General features: G+C 40.0%; 1 protein-coding gene across 1 annotated transcript in view; it reads left to right on the forward strand.

Moving 5' to 3' along the window:
- The first annotated feature begins 389 nt into the window (after nt 1-389).
- FNDC1 (fibronectin type III domain containing 1) overlaps nt 390-23,976 on the forward strand; it is a 134,761-nt gene continuing 111,174 nt past the window's right edge. Inside the window, exon 1 of the mRNA XM_075203560.1 lies at nt 390-656. Coding sequence (XP_075059661.1) covers nt 551-656 — 106 coding nt within the window. The 5' untranslated portion in view covers nt 390-550. The remainder of the gene's footprint in view (nt 657-23,976) is intronic.

The raw sequence follows: 23,976 nt of genomic DNA on the forward strand, positions 1-23,976 counted from the left end.
AAAGTTGCAGGAGGGTGTGTACAAACCAATTAATGAAAGGCATATTTTGGAGAAAAGGGTGTTTTTAAAGTTTTTTTTTTCTTCCTTACAACAGCTATGGAATTTTACACCTTTTTATACAGATACTATGAAATTGTTGAAGAAAAATTCTTATTGTTCTTTCTTGAGCACTTATATTCTCAGCAACTTCTCACCTATAAGATATATTTTTTTTCAATTGTGCTTGAGTTTGAAAAATATACTGTGTTTTAATAGAGTTTAAAGCCGCCACATTTTTTCCATAGTCGGCTGGACCAGGTGTTACACTAGATGGCACCCTCTCTCTTCCAATGGATGCAATACATCATTTCCTTCTGTACAGAACAGAAAAAGAATTGCAAAGGAAAGAACAGATGAAAAGGGGAAAGGCTGAGATAACTTCTGGATGTATTATGAGTAGTGTCTGGTGCAGTTCCACAGAAGGAATTTCTTGCATCTCGTCTTAAGCTCACTGTTCTCTGTTGCTTTCTCTTTTCCTGCCTGCATTCTCCCAACTTTCTTTGGGTGTTTCATGTCAAGGATGGCTCAAAGGAATAGGACCAGCCGAATGCCTGCTTTCCTCTCTCTCCTGGCTCTTATGCTGCTGACTCTTCTAGATTCATCAGCTGCAGCAACAGGTAAGACACAGAGACTAATTACTTTTTACATATTTTGTATGGTCATTTACATTTTGTAACTATGTTAGAATTTATAACCTGTTACTAAATTCTGTCATGTAAACAATGCTGAAGCAATATAGTCAGGAGATATCTGAAGTTACATTTCTAAACGTGCAATGTGCAAATTCTGCATAGACTGCAATTTGTCTCCATTAGTACAATTAGTACACTGACATATTATAAGGTTCATCAACACACACAAACACACACACATACATATATATATGTGCCATAGAGTAATATGTTCATTTTTGTGTCTTGATAAACTTCCCCAGGCATATAATAGACACTCAGCATCATGTATTCATGAGCGAATATTCTGCAATTCATCAGTTTCCCCCAAACCATATAATTTATTGGAATTTTGTTTTTGGATAGATTCCAAAAAAACTAATACAATGCTGTCAGGCAGAGACACGGAGGGGGTTGATGATTCTTGGGGAATTTTGTTTTTACCTATTCTATAAAGTAAGAGAGCAGAAAGTAAAAAGAAAAGTGACACTCCTTTACTTTTTCAAAATGAAGAAATGTGTTTTGTATGATGAATATACTGGATTAAAATGATGACAGCCTGTCTGGACCCGTACAGTCACTTCTAATCCAATTTCTAGTAATAAAGCAAATCTTTAGTAGTTTCTCCTAGACACCTTTGCTTGTCTGTGCATAAAGATACCAAATATCTTTCCATTATGCCTATCCACATACCTATATAATATGGCCTCTAATCACTTATCATGTCAAGTTACATTAATATGAAAATGGTGATAAAGCTAAAAGTTGTGTTTTTATGTATATTAAAATCGATTTTAAATAAGACTCAGTTCATCAACGAATAATAAAAAGTAACCCCTCATTCCATCAAGAATTTTTTTCTTCCCTGGTTTCATCTACTTGCATACAATGGAAAGACAAATTATAAACTGATTAAACTGTGCATTATTAAAGAAACAATAATTATTGTATGCTTAAAATGAACTATTAAAATTGGAAAGTGTTTTTTTGTGTTAGATAAAGTAAATGTACCAACAGAATGCTTTCAGCATAAGCAAGAGCGAAGAGGAGGGCAGGTGTCTGCACCCACTCTCACTATATCACATATCCATCGAGCTTGGTGATACTGAATACGTTGTTTCAAATATAAAAATGGACAACCATTTGTAATCCAGGAGAAGGATTTGTAGTCTTTTCATGGACAAAACAAGTTACTTACTAGTATAAAAGTCACATTTGTACAGAAAATATTTTGACTTTTGAACTAGGTAAAAGACAAACTCCACTGTGTGGAAAATCTGCTGCTTTCCACTATACAGCAATGGCACAGTTGCCAACCTTTTAAAATAGTTTCCAGAGGCACTTTGCAGCCGAGTGGAGGCATCAAATCAAGTCACGAGTTTACTTTGGAGCACTATAATCTCCATCAAGCCATTTTACACTTTTTCATTTTAAGTAGTCCTTTTATAAAAATATTAACCTATAAAAGTCACAGAATAAGGCTATACTGTATGGTAAGAATTGCCTCTAACATGCAGAAAGAAAGGCTTTTGTGTTGAAGTTGATCACTCCTGAATAATAGGGACAGACGGTAACTATGCAATGGAAACCATTTTTGTAGCTTTGCCATGTTATGATGCTTCATAGGAAATGAAGAGGAATGGAGATGGACTAGTGGCACAAATGGCTAGTCCTGACTCACTTATCGCCCTTTTTAATTTGACACTTTAATAACAATACTAGTCCCCTCACAGTGATATTAACTTACCACCAAGTCCACCAAGCATGGAGTATACTTAAAGAGCATGTGACTGTTAGGAACTCCTCTAGCCAGTACTGCACAACCTGGAGTCTGCTCTGCCAGTCAGGTGTTCATTGGAGCCCCTAGTGGTGGGGACAGACTTGGCCGCAGACTAACAGAGGGTCGTGAAGTGCGTACCGGCTGGGGAGAACCCAGGAAAGCGGAGTGAGGTCCAGGCAAGGGTCATTGGCCGGCAGCAGACAGGGAATCCAGAGAACAAGCCGAAGTCAAGGGTCACGAGCAAACAGGAGAGTCGATAATCACGCCAGAGGTCAGGGTCACAAGAAACACAGGCAGGGTCCAAATCCAGGCAAGGGGTCATACACAGGCAATCCGATAGTAATATCCACAGGACAGAACTGGGAACACAGCAGGTCAGCAAACTGGCAACAGGAAGCTATAACCGGCAGTGAGGCTGCAAACCTCACTGCCTTAAATGTACAGGTGGGCCAATCAGAGCCTAGCTCTACAACTACTCCCAGGAGCTGAATGATTAAACAATTAGAGCCTAATAGCCACCAGGCTATTGAGTACCTCTGCGCACGCGCCCGGCTGTCCCCTATTGCCGGGACGCGGCGCTATACTGCAGGGCGTCCAGCCGTTGCCTCGGCAACGGTCGGGAGTTGGGAGGAAGTGACGTCCCGGTCGTCATGGTTACGGGTGGGACGCCGGGGAGGACAGGAAGCGAGCCGCGGCGGCTGTGAGTACCGCCACGGCTCGTGATAGTGACATCTATGTGCAATGGAGGCAGCCATTTGTTGGCTGAGCCATTAGTCACTGAAAAGAGGACTACTGTGCTTCAAAGTCTGTGCTGTGTTAAGAATAATGTACCCAGGGGCATAACACTGAAATGCCAGTCCGCATAGCAAAATATGGAGGTGGGCTGCCAATACTGGTCCATCTGCTTCAGAGGACTCTGCTCTACTTTTCTGTGCATTTGCAGGGGCTGTCTTATGCGATGTGAAGCTCTGTTTGGACTTTCAGTTCCGCCACTGGCTATACTCCATGTTATTTCAGGAGTTTACAGACAATGGTCATGAATATTGGTTAATCCCACAAAATTTGCTGCCTGTATTGTGTGTAGGCAATATGTCTAATAAGCAGACAAACTACCCATTCAGTCAAGTTTATTTCTAAGACAGATTTGATTCTATTCATTGTGCTTGGACATGACACAGATAAGCTGAAGTCTGTGTATTGTTAACAGTTGTATGTAGACTGTACTCAGTAGATTATTTGCACAATTTAAAGGCAATGAAATGAAATAAATCTGCCCAGGAGGCAATTTTGCCTAAATTTAGATTTCCCTTTATGTTTTCTGGCCTTTTTTATGCATGCTGAATTTAGAACTAAGTACAATAGTTCTGTAGATAGGAACAATCAGATTTGAGGGAGGCCCACAGGCACCCTCAGGCCACTCCTCCAGTATACAGGGCCTGCCATGGAAGCCAGGTGGTGTGCTGCAGTTGGTGACTACAAGTTTGATTGGCTGGGAACTATATAAGTTGAGTTTGTGGAAATTCTGAATAGTGTTGCTAATAGTAGTGGAATATTAAGATAATCAACTGACCCATGGAGGTTCCGGGGCAAACACAAACTGAGATTACCAGCTGGGACTTTGTCTTCTGCCCCCTCATGTTGTATTATGTTTGTGCAATTAGGATGGATTCTGTCAAATGTGTATGATGTACAATGTCGGGAACCAATGGTACAGTGATATAGTGTGTGGAAGGCATAATGCATTACTTATAGCAAAGTTAATAGATGGTATAATCTTTTAATCTGTGCAGTGAAAAGCTTTATAGTTGTTTAGTTGACTGAATACATAGCTGGGAACCTATGGAGGTAGTGTATTACACTTGCTGAATAGAGGTAGGGCTTGAGCAATTATGCAGCAAACAGCTGGTCAACAACATTGGAATCTTTTGCAATTACCTTAATAAAACATGTGCTATTACTTGTAATTTTGACTAATGTACCTGCCCGTTAAATATGAATTATTTTGAATTCCTAAAACTTTCAATAGCCGTTGAATATTGTGGAGTCATGATGTTTCTGCGGGAGCACACATTTATTATCTGTGAGGAGTTTGTATGTTCTCCCCGTGTTTGCGTGGGTTTCCTCTGGGTGCTCCGGTTTCCTCCCACACTCCAAAAACATACTGGTAAGTTAATTGGCTGCTAACAAATTGATCCTAGTCTGTGTCTGTCTTTGTGTGTGTGTGTTAGGGAATTTAGACTGTAAGCTCCAATGGGGCAGGGACTGAGTTCTCTGTACAACTCTGCGGAATTAGTGGCACTATATAAATAAATGGTGAGGATGATGATGATAATGTAATACTGGTGTACAGAGGGCTTAAAAACATACTTATCTACATTTAGGACCTCCCCTTCAGTAGGGGTTTAGGGAGCAGTATAGAGATTCAAGGAGCAAGTGCGGGTCACCCCCTGTTGCACAGACATGATTAGCGGAGGCCTAAATACACCTACATACATGTGTATGATGTGAATCGCATTATCAAGGCCCACGCAAGTCACAAGAAAGAGTTGACAAGTATGTCTAAAATATATTTGTCTCGTACAAAGAGTGGAGGGAGCCATTTTGTGGCTGACAATATTTATGATATGCTAGGCAGGAAGTGCCACAATGATGTCACTGGTTCCTAGTAAATTGATGCATTGTTCAAACAGGTACCATATATTCCGTCAGGGTAATTTGCACACTTCCTCCATGCACTCTTTTTATGTTTTTGCATACAAACCAGTCCACTAGCCTACATGATATTGTATTATTATATTTATACTTAAAGTAAATTAGCATTGCTAATATCATTAAGCTCTTAGCATTTCAGTTTGTTATTTCATGACTCACTGCAAAACATTAGAATCTCTTGAGTTGGACCAAAATAATAATAATGTGTAGCAGGTGTTGGACATTGCTGACATTTTCCAGCTGTCACCACATGTTTAGTTTTTCCATAGGTAGCAGAGAAACTAAGTACTTGCTATGCTGTTAAAAAGAAATTAGCTTTCATGCTAATGGAAACATTTTTTCAAAAAAAAAAACAGAGCAAAATGTTTGGAGAAAATACAGAAATAAGCACAACCACTTACTAATGTCAGCAGGTTATGACTAGGAACAGGGCCGGACTGGGACTAAAAATCAGCCCTGGCATTTAAAGCACACAGGCCCACCTCTGTTGATTAGCAGGAAAAAAAAATGCATGCCGCAGTGCAGTGGCGGTGCCGCCAAAGGCGTAGCTACATTATGTTGGGGGCGTGGTCAAAATAGTGCGTTGATACATACATTATAATAAAACATTACATTTATCAGACCCTCCCCATCCACATTACGCCAGCCCCCCAGATACATTATGACACCCCCAGCCCACTGTACTTATCTATACTTCTGATGCTGCTGACATTCCTGTAGAGTGAACAGGGAAGCTCTTAGTCTCATGAGATTAATAAATCTCGTGAGACTTAGAGCTCCTCGGCTTGCTCTGCAGGTTGTGCCCTGTCCAGAACAGAGCACAGATCCTCCTGCTGACCAACTGGATTAAGGCTCGGGGGGCCCGGGCACTTAAGTCAGGGGGGCTCCTATGATGTAATTTGGCTATTAGACACATTTTTGACAAATACAAAGGCAATACAGTGTGCACTACTGTTAGGTGCACGCAGTTCTGCCTTAACAAGCAGTACAGTGTGAAGCAGGACATATCTCCCAACTGTCCTTGTAGTCAGACCAAATCCTGACTAAGTGGGACAGTCACCCACCAAATTTAGAACAGTTGGCAGACTGTCCTGGTCTCTCCTACCTGTCTTGTCATGGTCACCACTTGTGGCTGCTGGTGTCTTTAGATCAGTTGCTGCTTGTCTGGATCCTGGAATGTTGGATGCCCAATTTGGAGAAAAAAAATGAGCAGATGAAATTTAGCCCTGGTGTTAAATCAATATAGCATCCATGTTTTAAAATTAGGCCTCACTGCAGCCACAACATTAAAATACTAGTATTCACATTTGATAAATACATCTATTTCCCTCCAACTAGCCCTGACATTAAATAGTATTCCCATTTAATAAATAGAACTATTTCCCTCTCTCCAAAGCACCCCAGCATTAAATTAAAAATCCAATCACCCCATCTGAAATTCATAGGCCCCACTATTAAATTGCCCCCACCTTCACCCTACAAATAGAATAGCACCCAATAATTAACCCCCACCTGCAATTCCCTATTAGATTAACAGCGTACCTCCCACATTATATATAGAGCTACCCATACACACATTATTGTCATACACCAGCCCTCACACACACACACACACACACACACACATTATGGTCATACGCTGGCCCTCACACACATACTATAGTTATACTGTTACACACATACACACTAACATCATACCCTGTCACACACACACGCTATAGTTATACTGTTACACACATACACACTAACATCATACCCTGTCACACACACACTATAGTTATACTGTTACACACATACACACTAACATCATACCCTGTCAAACACACACTATAGTTATACTGTTACACACATACACACTAACATCATACCCTGTCACACACACACTATAGTTATACTGTTACACACATACTGTCACACAAATAAATAGATCCACTGTCACACAAACAAATAGATCCCCTGTCACACAAATAAATAGATCCCCTGTCACACAAACAAATAGATCCCCTGTCACACAAACTACCCCCCTCCCTCTTACCTTGTGCGCTCCGCGGCGTTGTGTACAGTCTCTCCTATCACATGGGACGGCACCTATCACATGGTACAGGTCCCATGTGACATCTCCAGAGCCATTCATAGGAGCGGAGGGGAGGAGGAGGGAACGCGCGCCACCAGGAAGTAAGTGTAGGGCCGACCCCCACCGCTCAGCGCACAGACTGTCATGCCGAATTCTGGCATGACAGTCTGTGTGCTGAGCGATGGGGCCGGCCAGCTAGCAACCGGCCCATCTGGCCATCGGCCCTTCTGGCATTTGCCAGAAGTGCCAGATGGCCAGTCCGGCCCTGACTAGGAAATAACATCAGTCCAGTTGATTCATATCCAAACCTTGCATTGCTTCCATAAGGACACATGGAGATAAACTCAGAATCTGCTTTAAAGGAGTGTCACATTATGTAACAAACAAGGTAAAATATGGGGGTGTAGTTATGCAAATCAGTGGGTGTGGCTATCCCAGACTATTTGGCAGGTACGACATAGCCGAGTGTCCTCATTTTGAGTAGATTTCTCATAAAGACACACCTAGATCCATAGGTTTGTATGTTTGATACCATGTCTGCGAAGATCCACAGTATGTTTCGTTTGGCTGTTACATGAAGCAAATCTGTCTTTGATGAACCTAATCCTTGGCCTTTAAAACAATGTGCGATAATGAAATGTTTTGCTATGAAATAGCAGAAGACGACTTTGTAAACTTACAATGGCTTTTCCCCTCACTGTACTTCACTGAATTTATGTTAAACGTCCAGATGGAGCCGAATAAACATTTGACTATTTGGCAAGAAGTACAAGTTTGATAAAAATGAATAAATACATATTAATTTTCTTGGAAGCGATTTGTGGGATTTTGGTGTCTTAGCTTCAAGATTTATTATTACTGTGTAATAGCACTGTATTTATAATTGAAAAGCCATTTCCAAAATGACTCTGTGCCATCCGAATGAAGATGAGGTATTATTAAGTAAGAAATTTGATGCTAGGTTATTTGTTTTGGGATCGTCAGAATTCTGATCAGAATATCTTCCAATTTTTTGCTTTGTACTTGGATGCATATTAAAGTTTAAAAGGGACAAACTAAAACAACTCTGAGTTCTTGGAGATGCTGAGCTTTCATTTCAGAAAGTGAATGCACTGTTTGGAAAGTTCTTCATTAATTGGATGTGTATGAGCACCAATCAGCCAAGGTGCAAAGCAAAATCAGCTTTGGTCCTACTGTGTGCCTCAATTTGTGTCTGCCGAGATATCTGCCAAATCACAGGGAGCAATTTAGCGACATTTGGGGAGGAGCAGAGGTTTGCACAGGCTGAGGAGAGAAATTGGTTACAGTTGAAAGCATACCTCACAACAAGTCAGTCCATGGCAGCTGGACATGGGGCTTGGCAATGTCAAGATAGGGGTGTGGTCATGTCACAATGGGGGCATGGCCACACCCCCAGAGGTCTGCCTAGCCCTGTAAAGCGTTAGGCTGCCCATTAGATATATCCCTTCCCCCAGCGTTCACACCTGCAGAAACATGTCCCCCTGGCAGGACAGTGGTACAGAGTCTAATCAGGACAGTTGGGAGGTGGGGTTGAGGGTGTTCCTTGTGAAGTATAGCATAGTAGTAGGCACTGCTGAGCTTATGTTTGCAGACCAGTTCATAAATTTCATTTAATTTTGTGGATCGGGATTAAAATTAAAACAGGGTGGAAAAGGTGCATTTCTAAGGGTATTCATTACTGTGCAGAAGGGTGTTTGGCAGTTGTCACTATACAAAAACAGGGGAATTTTACACCAGCTCAGAGAGGGTGGTCTTATGCTTTTAATTGGACCCATTTTGTGACACATGTAATATAAACAGTCCTGATAACACCTCATTTCCATGTTTAATTTAAGCCATAATGAGACTAAACTAAGCAGTATTTTAAAGCAAATGATAAAAACTTTAATGATATAATTGGTTCTATAGTAATAGGAGGTTGTTATGTTAGTTATGCTTTTGCACAGTGTCCCTCATGATATCTTTCTTCCTCAACACACATCTAATTTGGGGGGGCATCCCCCAAAAGTGTGAAATAGATATACACCTTGATTTGCAGTCAACGCACCATCCAGCCTCACCGATGCAACCAAGGGTTTTGCAGCGGGCTTTGTAAATGAGACTCACTGTGTCTGCTGCATATCAAATGACTGTCACTGTATGTAATAAGCTTCTTCCATGTACCGATGATGCGAGTAAATGTAGTGAGATTTATAGATGTTTCCATGGCAGGAAATATTATTTACTGTATAAATACCATAGGTGTACAGTACACTGTGGTTTAGTACAATATCAAAGTGAAGTGAAAAGGCAGAGGAGGAAAACTCCTTATGAAATCTAATTACAGATATGAGATATTTTATCTGGAATGCTTAGGACCTGGGGTTTTCCGAATAAGGGTGTTTTCCATAATTTGGAGCACCATTCTAAAAATATACTAAACTGCACGTAAAATTATGCCTGACTTTCTCCACACTGTCCTTGGCATCCCCTTCCTGATTAAATTGCATTACATAGCTTCTCACCACAACCATAGCAAAGCAGAGTGAGACGTACAACAGTTTGCGTACAGTATTTTGCGCTAAAGTGCGGAAAGTGAGTGAACCCATATGCACCCATGTGAACTTGCTCAATATTGGACTTTACGACCGTCTGCATCTGGAAAGGTAGAACGAGGCAGAAAAGGGTCGTATTAATATAGGTAAACTGCAGTAAAGATGTGTTTACACAAATGCAGGTCATGTAGACAGACTATATGGTTCTGTTCAGTGTTACTCGACTGATTAGGCCTTTGCGCACTACTGATCCCAGCATGCTCTTGAATACACTCTCTGCACCACTGTGTGGCTCCCACTAGAAACACTGCTTACTGTCTATTGATTGCATCTCTTGCTTGTGTTTCTACTTGCAGACCTTGGCTCAGAGTACCTCTGACCCAGCAATCAGACACAATCAACACTATCCAGCTGGTCTTGAAACTTGAACGCAACACAGATTTTACCATACTTGCCAACTCTCCCGAAATTTGGGTCGGTCTCACGGACTCCCGGGAGAGCTGGCAAATCTCCCGCATCCCGCAATTGCGGGGTTAAAATGACGCGATTCACTGTGTCCTGCCCCCTCCTGCACTCTAGACACGCCCCTCTCCCGGATACGACTTGCCAAGTATGGATTCTACTCATATTCAAACTCCCAGAAACATAGTTTGAGTAGGATGTTAAACTACTTGAATTCAAACACCCGCACCTGCACTTCTATCTCCACCTGTGAGGATTACTCACATCTTGGGTTAGCACCCAGTCATAGTCTATCACCCTCTGAAATGTATAGGCCATTTTTAGGTTTTTCGATCCACTGAGGTGGAGCTGAGTCACGTATACTAAGGGGTGCTTTCACTAAGCAAAGTACAGCCTAAAGGGCATTCCAGTGGTAAATGAGAGAAACATTATATTCAAAGCAATAGACTTGATTAAGGTTGCCAGCCAGGGGCTGGCTGGGCGCATGGGAAATCTGCCCCCCAGACCAGTCCCATAGTGGCCTACCTTGGGCTGGGTCACTAGGCTACCTGCATTTTGTTCTTTAAAATGTTCCTAATAGGCGGCTGAGCCGAGTCTGAAAATGCAGTCATTGAATGTATAGATCACAATCAGTATTACTTCTCTAACATTTTTCCATCATGTGTAACCTTGGTGATAGATGAAAACAAATCAAGAGGTGGGAATCTGATACACAGAGAAAAGACAGGAAAGAAAATTATTACTGTATATTCATAAGTTTGCAAACATACAACATGTTTTTGACATGCAGACTTTTTCCTTTTAGTTACATGTTAAGCTAATATGATATGTAGAAGACTTCACATGCTTTCATGTTATATTTACTGTGAGCAGAAAGGACCAGTTGGTAGAAATATGTACAAATGGTTGTAAAAGAGTGACACAAAAACAGTTGGGGTGTCTATGCTAAATAGTGGGTGTTGTATCTCTGGGCAGTTTAACAGTGAAACATGTCTGTGAGCCTGATCATAATAAAGATATTGTATATGAAATATTCTTCTTCAACAAATCATCGTATCCCACGCATGATAGGACATAACTAGCAGATTATATGCATAATAGATAAGAGCAGTGCTCCTGTTTTGTGAATCAAGGTAAAAACAGACCCTAGGAATTGCATTTAGCATACAAAACGGTAGAAGTGGTACTATAGTGTTGTCCATACACACAGAACATAGACTGAGAATTGCATCCACCATAAAAACAGGATGTTGATACTGGCTAGATGTCCATAAATACGGATTACAAACAGATAATGATAATTGCATTCAGTACACAAAAATGAGTGTCAATCATAACAGTGTTTTAAAGGTTTTTTGTTTTATGAGAGGTCAAAATGAACCAAACAGAATGCCATAGTCATGTAGCATGTACTATATAGAAGTAAAACACACCCAATCAATGACTTAACATTAGTTACAATATTTTTAGATATAATGAATGACAGTTACATGGATGACGTTTTTGGGCACATCAGTTCCAAAGCATAACAGGTCAAGCAGACAGTCAGTGGACTGGAAATCAGAGATTCTTGCACGACATACCCTCCAACAGGGACTCTCTTCTACTATCACATCCCAATATCCAGGGACTCTCCTCCATAGGCGCAAACCATCCCCTACACCAGGGACGCTCTTACTCACAGAACTCTGTTACTGGCAACACTACCCTCTTGGAGGAGTTATTCTAGGCTGCTTCTTAAGACCATCCCCAATATCCAGGGACTTTTCTGTCTATGGTAGCCACACTGCCTTAATGCAGTGATCCCCCCTCATAGTATGGAGCACTTTACAAGGAGGTTCTCTCTCTGTCCTCAGCATGGCCATGCTGCCCAAATGCAGCAACAACTCCCCCTCACTATGTAGGGGCACATTGCAAGGGGTCTCTTTAACCAGAGGCCTCCTTCCCCCACTTGCTGGACTCCTTCTCCCCCCTCTTTGCAAATATGAGTTATGGGATATAGGGGCTCTCCTTCTCTCTTAATGGGGACACTTTTACTTGCCGTGGCTCAGTCTTATTACTGACTCCTCTCTTCTTCTCACTGGGTGCCGGAGCACCCCTCTCAAAACTCAGGCTCTCTCTCAGTGTTACTCGAGGACATGCTTTGCTGCAGTCTCTGAGTCTCCCTCTCGGAAATCATATTTACTCACACTTGTCACTCAGTGGTTGCACTGTCTCTAGCCCAATGTCTGTCGTATGGTATTTGGGTAAAGAGTTTATGTCGGAAGTGAAAGGTTTAGACTCAAATGGAATTTCTGAAACCAGAGAATGACAGAAACTGTCTATAGTTTCATAGGGTTACATACACTCCTAACCCTCAAGCATGACAATATGTCCATCACTGTCCACCATATTACACAGCGTCACCAACTCCTACACTAAAACCTTTATGCAAAGTTATTCTCCATATATTAGACCCACTCTCTCTACTATTATTGCTATACACAATCATATTAGACAGATACACATTACACTATGCTCCTACTGTTTAATATACCCCATAACATTATTTTGCAACTGCAGTCCTTCATCTGAGTTGTACATCTGTGCCGCACAAAACATTGTACTTCATCCCTCCTTCAATGATAACCTGTCAATTGTCATGGTTTGTCATATTCCAAACTCTCTTCTCACCAGCTGCCATGTAACATTCACAGCACTTCAAATATGTCAGCTCACCAACAACTCGTTTACTAAACACTCTGCTTCCAAACTCTTATGCCAGTGGCAATGATTAGTTCACTTTTGTTAGTAATATAAATCGATCACAAAAAGTGTGACACAAACTGTAAAAAACAACTAATAAAATTGTAAAAACAGGATGATAGATGGAAAAGGAAATCTCTGCTGACCGCAATAAAATGTAAAAAAAAAATCATGAGATATTTTGCTTATGATGTCTTTGCTTTGTGTTGATTTCACAATGGAAATATTTAGATGTGGATGAATATTTTTATGGGCAGCATGGTGGCTCAGTGGTTAGCACTTCTGCCTCACAGCACTGGGGTGAAGAGTTTGATTCCTGACCGTGGCCTTATCTGTGTGGAGTTTGTATGTTCTCCCTGTGTTTGAGTGGGTTTCCTCCGGGTGCTCCGGTTTCCTCTCGCAATCCAAAGACATACTAGTAGGTTAATTGGCTGCTATCAAATTGACCCTAGTCTGTGTTTCTGTCTGTCTGTGCATGTTAGGGAATTTAGACTGTAAGATCCAATGGGGCAGGGACTGATGTGAATGAGTTCTCTGTACAGCGCTGCGGAATTAGTGGTGCTATATAAATACATGATGATGATGATGATGATGATGATATTTCATGGAGGCCCTATGTGGTCAAATGTCCACTACTGGATCTTCTTGACTTGACTATTACTTACCTAGGGGTATATTTACTAAACTGCAGGTTTGAAAAAGTGGATATGTTGCCTATAGCAACCAATCCGATTCTAGCTATCATTTATTTAGTGCATTCTACCCCAGACTTTTATCCAGCAAAGTGTTTTTATATAATCATTTTTATTATTAGTACTATGTATTTATTTAGGTTCCTAGCGTCTTTTCATTTCTGTTGAAATTCTGTCTACTAGGTTGTTTCTGCGTACCCAGACTCTTAAAATGTTCCTTGTTATTCTCTCATCACAAAACACCTTAAAAGTTCCTTTATGCAAAGGTATCACATTTAACAGCTAACATTTACTTCAGCACTTTTCTTAAAGTAGTTAAATTGCTTCACTTCTCTCTCCCCCACTTTATATTGAAGTAGTATAAAAATAAGAATAAACATTTACACTGCTGTTAGTGGGAATTACTGTGAACTTGATTGGTGCCTCAGGGATCATTGTAAAAGAAAATACCAGACCTCCCATAACATCACTTTGCAGACTAAAGTCTAACAGTTGCAATGGGCCAACCCACATCATTTGACAGTTTTCTGGAAGGTTGCTTGAGGGTTTCAATAGCTGTTGGCAAAGCTATCAATACTTTATTGTAACCAAAAAAATATGTGAATATGTGCCATTTCAAATTATATTATTACCGAATTGCAGTAATAATATTTAAAATCTAATTGTCAATATTTATTTCCAAAACAGATTAACACAATGCTATTATTATTTGACTTATATTCCAAAGCATCACTAAACATCTCACAATAGCGTTTATACGGACTTCCAATGATTTGTCGCTCTGCAGGTCAGTTACCAGATTTATATGATTTTCATTGGTGGTATCACTTATCATTCAGCCACCTAGTTTCATATATGTTTCATATATGTGGGGAGGCTGGGTGGAGCAATGTGGTTTTTCATTTGGGCCCAATAATATCTTAAATGGGCATGAATGTAGCAGCACGGTGGCTGAGTGGTTAGCACTTCTGCCTCACAGCACTGGGGTCATGAGTTCAATTCCCGACCATGATCTTATCTGTGTGGAGTTTGTATGTTATTCCTGTGTTTGCGTGGGTTTCCTCCAGGTGCTCTGGTTTCCTCCCACACTCCAAAAAACATACTAGTAGGTTACTTTGCTGCTATCAAGTTGACCCTAGTGTCTCTCTCTCTCTCTCTCTTTCTGAGTGTGTGTGTTAGGAAATTTAGACTGTAAGCTCCAATGGGGCAGGGACTGATGTGAATGAGTTTTCTGTACAGCGCTGCGGAATTAGTGGCGCTATATAAATACATGATGATGATATTGCCTTATTCCATAGCACAGCAGTCCAGATATCCTTATTATTACACAATGATCCTTTGTGTAGTCTTTACAATGCACAGTCTGTTCAAAACAAATCTATAATTGTATCTTTTTGTTAGCCAAATAAGGATGTTCTACATGTAATGAGCATTTTTGCCAAGATTATCATTGCTCTGTTTAATTACTTAAAATGTTGCAATTACACATTCATGTGAAAATTGTGTTCTCTGGCATATGAATAGGCTTATTTAAAACAATAATCTCCATTGCACATTTTAATTTATTCAGCATTTTTCTTATATCCTGAGGGTTGGAATCATGAATTAAATTGTTTGTTCTCTAATATTGGGTTTCATCACTTGAAGTAATCTGTCTCCTCTTGAGACTGTAAATACTTAATATTTTTATGGGAAAAGTGGCAAACAGTTTGTAAAAAATTATTTTTGAGGTGCATTCGACTAGGCTTAGAGCACCCCTTTCATCTCCTGCTCACCTGTTGTTCCCTATGCACTTTTCAAGTGCATGGAAATAAAACAACCAGATGGCAGATTACTGGAATGTTCACAGCAGCAGCAGTAGATGAATGTATGGTTCTTGTGGTAAGCAGTGACCTGTCCACATGTGGGATTATGTTAATGAGAAGAGGGCTACATGTGTCAGGTGCAGTGTCAGAATGTGAGGAGAGGAATGAGGGAAACAGGAGGCCACAGACTGAGGATTAGAGTGTAGAACGAGCAGACTCCCAAACAGTACAGAGTAGTGAGACAAGGATCCTGTCTAACTGATTCGGGAAAATTTTGATGTCAAATGTACCTCTCTGTGAAACAAACTTCCTACATTTATATGTTATACTGGTATAGGTTTACAGAATAAGCAAGGGGTTTAATAAGGATGATAGCCATTGTATCCTTATGTTCTGTATTGTATTCTTGTCAGTGAAAGAACCCAGTTAAAATCTGAAGTAGCTATTTTTACTGACTATTTTTATCCTTAACTGGGATCTCCATACAAAATAGAAAATACAATGGATCAGTGCTTCTGGAAATAATGAACTCTTGTCAGTGGCAGAACAAGGCGTGAGATGTCAACCAATGACTTTCCCTGATAATTCAGAGACCTCTGGGAAAAAGGCACGTTCACTGGTATTTGGTCCTCCGTTAAAAATACAGAGAAGCAATGAAACACTAGATCAAAATAATATTATTGTTTTCCTGCATTATAAAATGACAGCACGTTCTGTATTACTGTACAAATCAATGCTTATAATTCTTGGGATTTAAAATGTGAATGAAAAGGTATGAAAAATTACTAGATCAAGAATAGGCAAAGTTCAAAAACAGTGTGGCTTATTGTGGATGGTCTATCTTTTATAGCTAGCCTCCAAGGAATTTATTTTGACTAGCATTCAGGATGTTAAACTGTGGTACCCCAAAGCCCTGTTGAACAGCACAGAGAAGTGCATAAACGCTTTTAAAACGCAGGGCTACAAGGGGTTAATTGTGCTCCTGAAAACTTGTGTCCAGGAGTGATTGACAGGAGGAGGATGAAGGCCCTGATTGGCTGGGGGAGTAACAGGAAGAGGATGTGCAGGAAGGAGGAGAGAGAGAGAGCAGCATGGTAGAAGGAACAAGGGGGAGGATGTGCAGCCGAGCAGAGAGAAGATAAGCTGCTGCCAGAACTGTGACATTGCCAGCAAAGCGGACGGAGAACAGCTGGGGACACGCAGCGGGGTGCCAAAGACAGTCTCCACTAACTGCAGAAACGTCTCAAGGTAAAACCCTAGCCTGCAGTGTACTGCACACACCCCAGTGTCAGAGGGAAGAGTGATGAGAGAATCTATCCAAAACTGACATTGCATTCTTGTACAAGGAAGGATTGTGAGGGCTTTTCCCCCGGATCATACCTTTGCACAGGCTGCAGGGAACAATTAAGACGGTCGTTTCACCTATATCCTGTGTGTGTGCTGATATCTGGACATTATACCCTGTTGCAGAGCACATGTGCTGATAGAGATTCATTGACTGTTGAGAGAACAGCGCCATCTTGTGGCTGAAATGAGCAACAGCCCTGCTTTCTACTATAATACTTAACCCTTGATGGAAACCTCTGCAGGACATTGGAACACTACCAAATTCCTGTGCACAGGTCAGCCCAGGACTGAGTGGAAAATATGGTAACGTTACCGGGGATAATATTGGTCCACCAAATGTTTTAGATGATGTTAATGTTATGTGATTTGCCTAAGAATTGATTTATTAATATTGAAGGTGTGACATTCAGTTTTAGTGGTACCGCTGCAATTCAAGTTAACTCAGCAGTAGATGCTAAAAGTGGGGTGCCTGACCCATAGGGAATAGCACGGTACCCCAAACACCTGAATAAGAAGTAGCCCTCTAGTGGGCGCGGTAGTGACCGTAAGAGTCTTGATGGGTTATTATTGATGATTATTGCATCATCACCAGTCAGATATTGTTAACGTGAAAGTAGTAACTGTGATTACCAGTGTGCCTTATTAGACAATGTGCATTGAAGATGTTATCGTTATTCTGCCTTATACTCACCAGGTGTGTGTCATATGTTAAATGCTATTGTGCTCTATGCTGATCAGACACATTATTTTGTCATTACGATTGAGCTGAAGGGGTCAGTGGTGCGGTGTCTTACCGAAACTATCCTTACCTATTCTCAATAAACCCAAGTTGTTTGACCAATCCTTGTCCCTTTCATTGAAGTATTTATCTCCTGACCACCGGATATCCGAACAGAAAAGAACCTGACTCGTATCTGGAAGACAAGGTAAGGGAAGGATTTCCCATCAGTACTCGACCACCACAAAACTGTCCTTGACTAAGTACTTTTAATAAGTGTCATTTTGATAAAACTGGTCTAGTTCAACAGTTGCTTGCTGGAACTTAAACCAAACATAATCTCAATCCTTCATCCATTCTTTTAAGAAACAAATATATGATAATGGTGTTACCCTTTATATTTTGAAATGGAAATCAAATAAGTCACAAATAAGTAATGTAAACACTTATTGCTGCAGGAATCCATTGCATGTAAAACCTATATAGAAAATGAACTTAATTATGATTCTGCCAGAATTAAAGAAGCATAGCTGGAAACAAACCCCCCTTTTTTTAATAAGTCAAATATTCACTACAAGGATTGATGGAAAAAAATATGTTTTTGAAGTAAATCTGCCTTATGTGTTTTGTCCCTCTTGGTGACTTCTTCAAAATCTTATGTCCCCCCGGACTCCTTCAATGACTTACTGAGAAAGTTCCTGAGCCAGTCCTGCTCACTGATATAAATCTTTCTGGGCTGAGGCATTTGGATACTGAGTACAGCTTGGACAATCCATCCACAATACACTTCTACAGTTCTTTTCACGGGAACAGGCTTCTATCCAGACGAGAAGAGGTGCAGTTGACATGACACTACATTCCCAGAAAAGATTTAACTGCAATAGAAGATTGAGGCAACCTTTTTCCTGCCATTGTTTTCAGTTGTTGCTAACACCAAGAACAGAAATGAGTTATCCATTCAAAATCCCTCTCCATAGTCCTAAACTCTCTTTGTGAGCTTTTATGTTTGTAAGTGTCACATTTCATTGTTTTTGTTTTCCTGTTTCCTGCTATGTTTATATTTACTGCTTACTGTGTATGTATATATATATATATATATATATATATATATATATATATATATATGTACATTACATGTATTGCCCATCTGTTAATAAATAAATAAATAAATATATATATATATATATATATATATATATATATATATATATATATATAGTGGTCTAAGTGGAAATGTAGAAGTGGCGATGTGCAAATTTAGGAGTCACGGAATGAAGGAATGAAAAATATAATGGGAATGTAAGTGAAAGGAATTTTATAGTTTTTCAATGAATGCAGTAGGGGAAGTGGACAGTATGGCACCGTATACACCCCCATTTCGACCACTGTGTATATATATATATATATATATATATATATATATACATATATATATATATACATATATATATATAGAAACAGCTTGACAATAGTAAATGAACATTGCCATCAGTGCTTTTGTTAATAACTGATCTGATATATAATTTGTAATTATGTCTTCCAGCTATGGTCCTGTAATTCTAGTGACATTCATTTTAGTAGTATTGATCTTAAATCTACTACCAGTACTAAACGTTCTCTGATACAATTGTGTATATATATTAGTTACATATTTGTAGTACTTTATAAGACCCACCTTTATCTCCAGAACTACTTGAATTCTTATTGGCATGGACTTAACAATGTGCTGGAAGCATTCCTTAGAGATTCTGGTCCATGTCAACGTGATAGCATCATACAGTTGCTGCAGATTTTTTGGCTGTGCCTTCATACTGTGTATCTGCCGTTCCACCATATCCCAAAGGTGCTTTATTGGATTGATATACAGTGACTACGAAGGCCATTGGAGATCACTGAACTCATTGTGATGTCCATGGAACCAGCTTGAGATGAAGTGTGCTTTGTGATATGGCGCGTTAACCTGCTCGAAGTAGCCATTAAAAGATAGATATGATTTGGCCATAAAATAAGCACATGACCACAACAATATTCAGTAGGATGTTGCATGTAAACAACAGCCAACTGGTATTAAGGGTATTAATGTGTGACATGAAAACATTCCTCACACCATCAGCACAACCACTGGCTGTACGGTTGACACATGGAAGGATGGATCCATGGATTCATGTTTTTTTATGCCAATTTCTGGCCCTACCATCTACATGTTGTAGCAGAGATCGAGATTCGTCAGGCCAAGCAATGTTTTTCCAATCTTCAACTATCCAGTTTTGGTAATCCTGCACCCACTGTAGCTTCAGCTTCCTGTTCTTAGCTGAAAGGAGTGGAACCTGATATGGTAATTTGCTGCAGTAGCCCATGCTCTTCAAGGATCGATGTGCTGTGTGTTTAGAGATGCTCTTCTGCCTACAACTGCTGCAATGGATAGTTATTCCAGTCACTGCCGCCTTCCTGTCAGCTTGAACCAGATTGACCACTCTCATCTGACCCCTCTCATTAAGAAGGCTATATATATGTATATATATGTATATATATATATATATATATATATATATATATATATATATATATATCTACTATATAACTGCCTAGTGGCGTGTGTGAAAAAAAAACCCAACAAGCTGCAGCGCCACCTGCTGGGCAGAGTTATACACTGACCTATATATTTCTTGAAGGAGAAGTGACAGTTGGGAGTGGTTGGTGGTTGCCGGGGGTGACAGTGGGGAGTTTTTAACACCTTAAGTAGCTTGATGAAGGATGTGGCGATGAAGATGAAGGATGAGGTGATGGAGAAAAATGATGAGGTGGTGACATGTGGACAAAACCACGTTAAAAAAGGGCGTTTGCGTCGGGAAGTAACGCTCTTCCCCTGAGGAGGCCTGGGCTAGGCCCATATGCATGACAAGAACCTTTTTAACACCTTAAGTAGCTTGATTTGACTAGAATGCATGAGTATCATGCACAGGTTAACTTGTATATATATCTATAATATAAATGCTTAGTGACGTGTGTTAGTCTGTCTGTGTGTGTGTGGAAAAAATAAAACCAAGCAGCAGCGCCACCTGCTGGGCAGAGTTATACACTGACCTACTAAATTCTTAGTCTGTGTGGAAAAAAAAATTCAGAAAGGGCTGAAATTTGGTATATTATGATGTTTTTAATTTGTTCATTTAATTTGTTAATTGTTAAAAGTGTTTATAAAGATTTTAAAAAAATTATATATATATTTCTTGAAGGAGAAGTGACAGTTGGGAGTGGTTGGTGGTTGCCGGGGGTGACAGTGGGGAGTGGTTGGTGGTTGCCGGGGGTGACAGAGTGAGAGGAGTGTGATACTCAGGACCGCTGAGAGAGATCCCTGTGTCTGGATAGACATCTGGATAGATGTGGCGATGAAAATGAAGGATGAGGTGATGGAGAAGAATGATGAGGTGGTGACATGTGGACAAAACCACGTTAAAAAAGGGCGCTTACGTCGGGAAGTAACGCTCTTCCCATGAGGAGAACTGGGCTATGGCCCAAATGCATGACAAGAACCTTTTTAGCTCCTTAAGTAGCTTGATTTGACTAGAATGCATGAGTATCATGCACGTGTTAACTTCTATATATATATATATATATACTACTAGCCTGAAATAAATAATAAGTACCATAGTGGGTAGTATTATAATCTCCTACACAACAGAGCATTTTCTCATTTACTAGAGCACAGTGTGCTGAAAATCTACCACTAGATTGCTGTGTAACTACATTTCAGTGTGTTGAAGCACACCTGATAAAAGTAATTTATATCAGCAAAGGTACAAACCCTAAGACATTAGCAAATACTAAAGGCTCAATATTGTATTCCTATTGGCTCTTAAAAGTGAACATTGTTATGGTAGCATGGAGGACTCGCATAACCCTATATCTGTGCTTTTAAACATTCCCATTGATACAGCTAACATTGAGAGTTGGAAGAATAGATAGATGTGCTTTGTACCTCTGCACAAAGACTTAAAGCATCTATGATTGTTATGGCACACATTTGTTGTGTGTTTGTAGTGAATCGATTACTAAAATGTCAGCCAAGACAATCTTCCTTTATATTTTGCTATTTTGCACAATATATACTTTGCCGACTTCTCCTTGATGCATGACATATTATTTAAGAAGTTAAAGCTCAAGAAAGATGCCAAACACTATAAAATGATCTAATGCATAACATAATAATAGTTGCTAAGGTTCCCAGCAAAGGCTTGCTGCATCCAAAATCCCTTTTGGATCCCATCCTGTCTGCAGGACCAGGACGGATTTGAACACATGGGAAGTTTGAGTTGCTGTTTGGGGAGATCATAGTTCATAGCATTCCATTTAGAACCAGATGATAACTTGTCTCCTGGCCCTTAGGTTTAGCACTTTATATGGTATCATGACCCAGGATGAATGCTACATAACATAATGACTCTGGTAAATGGTCATTGATCTTGTAAATACTTGACTGAACAGCTTAGTTAATTACAGTAAGTTCCATACATTTACAGCACAAAGTACTACAAGTCTCAATGCCTTAATTTTATTTTTGAAACAATTTTTTTTTTCATTGTTTTAATATGTTATTTATAGTAACTTCAGAAAAAAAGAAATAAGTGATAAGTCATAGCAGTTCTCACCTCTAGTTGAGGATCTGAGTGTGAATCATTTCACAGGTATTCGTCAGTAATTGGGAAAGTCTGTGAGAAGCACACTCTACGGGTCTTTCAGTACACTTCAGCACAAAAAGACACTTAATACAATATTTAATAAAATCATATGAAAAACACTTTCCAAGATTTCAAATGGACAAAGTTGAACACTTAAGATCAATGTAATTAGACATACACCTTTGCACACACCTTGCAGTCTTCAAAGCACAAAAGAATATGTAACAGTGATTAAAATACAAGGTCTCAAACTCATACAATACATATTATATATTGTGTGGTAGAAAAATTGGTGAATATTAATGTTATTTGTTCTATTTACTTGTGAGCTCGTGATTTCACCAAACATATTTCAGTGCACATCACCCTTCCTTGTTCACTACAATATTTTGTTGCAAGAATGTTTCAGATCATTGCACTGTGCAATTTGCACAACATTTAGTGGGGAAAATCAATTCTGGGACCCGTGATGAATAGGGGCTTAATTATGCACATTTTTGCTCTCAGAGGTATTTCACTAATTCTCCAAAGTGCGTATGATGGTCATACACTCTGAGGTGGCTACACAACCACATGTAACATTAACTGACTTTATTTTGCTTAAATTGACCAAACTGGTTGATATAATCTCTGAATGATGATAAATTTAATTTTTTTCAACATCAAGAATGTGGATGGTGATAATGCGCGAACTACAAATCAATCTATGATCAATATGAAACAGGAGTTTTAAATAAAAATAGAGTGGACATCTCTTTTACCATTTCCATTTTCAAAATATGGATCTCCCCCTGCAAAATTGACAGCCTTTTGTTTCAGTGCTTTACCCACTGGATGTTAGAGTCTGTTTTGCCTTTGTCAGGATTCCTCAGTGCAGGATAGGATATTTTGGTAAGAATGCAAACCTCCATAGTTCTAGTTGCACAGACACAATGAGAGGCATTAAGGAAATGTTTAAGATACTTCCTAGGCACAATATACTAATGTGGCTACTTTATAGAACAGACTTCTTGACAATGTTATTTCTGAAGAAGTCTCCCATGCTCCTTACCTCTCCAACCTCATCTCCGCTCATACTACTTCTCGCCCTATACGGTCAGCCAATGACTGCTGGCTCACCTCCCATCTGGATACCACGTTACAGTCCCACATTCAAGATTGTTCCTGTGCTTCCCCCTTCTCTGGCACAATCTCCCTCGTTCTATCAGGCTATCCCAAAGCCTGCAAATTTCAAACAATCCATTAAAACCCATCTGTTCAGGAAAGCCTACCCATTACCCATTCCACTATCTAATCTCTCCCCTGCCCTCCTCTACTCCTCTTCAGGATCCTTCTTCACTAACTATACCTTACTCTCATTCTTTTTCCGTTCCTCTTACTACCATTTCTTTTCTCAGAGCTCAAGTCCCCTCACCCTATCTCCCCATTTTGTATTTCCTGTTAGTCTCCCCCTCCCTTTAGATTGTAAGCTCCTATGAGCAGGGCCCTCTAATCCTCGTGTCCTCCTCCTTCTGTTTCCCTGTTTCCCTTTGCCTTCAGCTACCCAGCCTCATTTTTACACCTCCACAGTTGATATCTTGTTTCGCCTCTTTCGCTTGCCCTCAAATCTCCATCATTGCCTTGATCCTATTAGTTGCTCCCCACTTTACTCCACCTATTTCCTATTTTCTCTTTTTTCTGTAGGTCACTTATAACTCTTT

The sequence above is a fragment of the Mixophyes fleayi genome, chromosome 3, assembly GCF_038048845.1.
Source record: "Mixophyes fleayi isolate aMixFle1 chromosome 3, aMixFle1.hap1, whole genome shotgun sequence".
In the NCBI taxonomy this organism is placed as follows: domain Eukaryota; kingdom Metazoa; phylum Chordata; class Amphibia; order Anura; family Limnodynastidae; genus Mixophyes; species Mixophyes fleayi.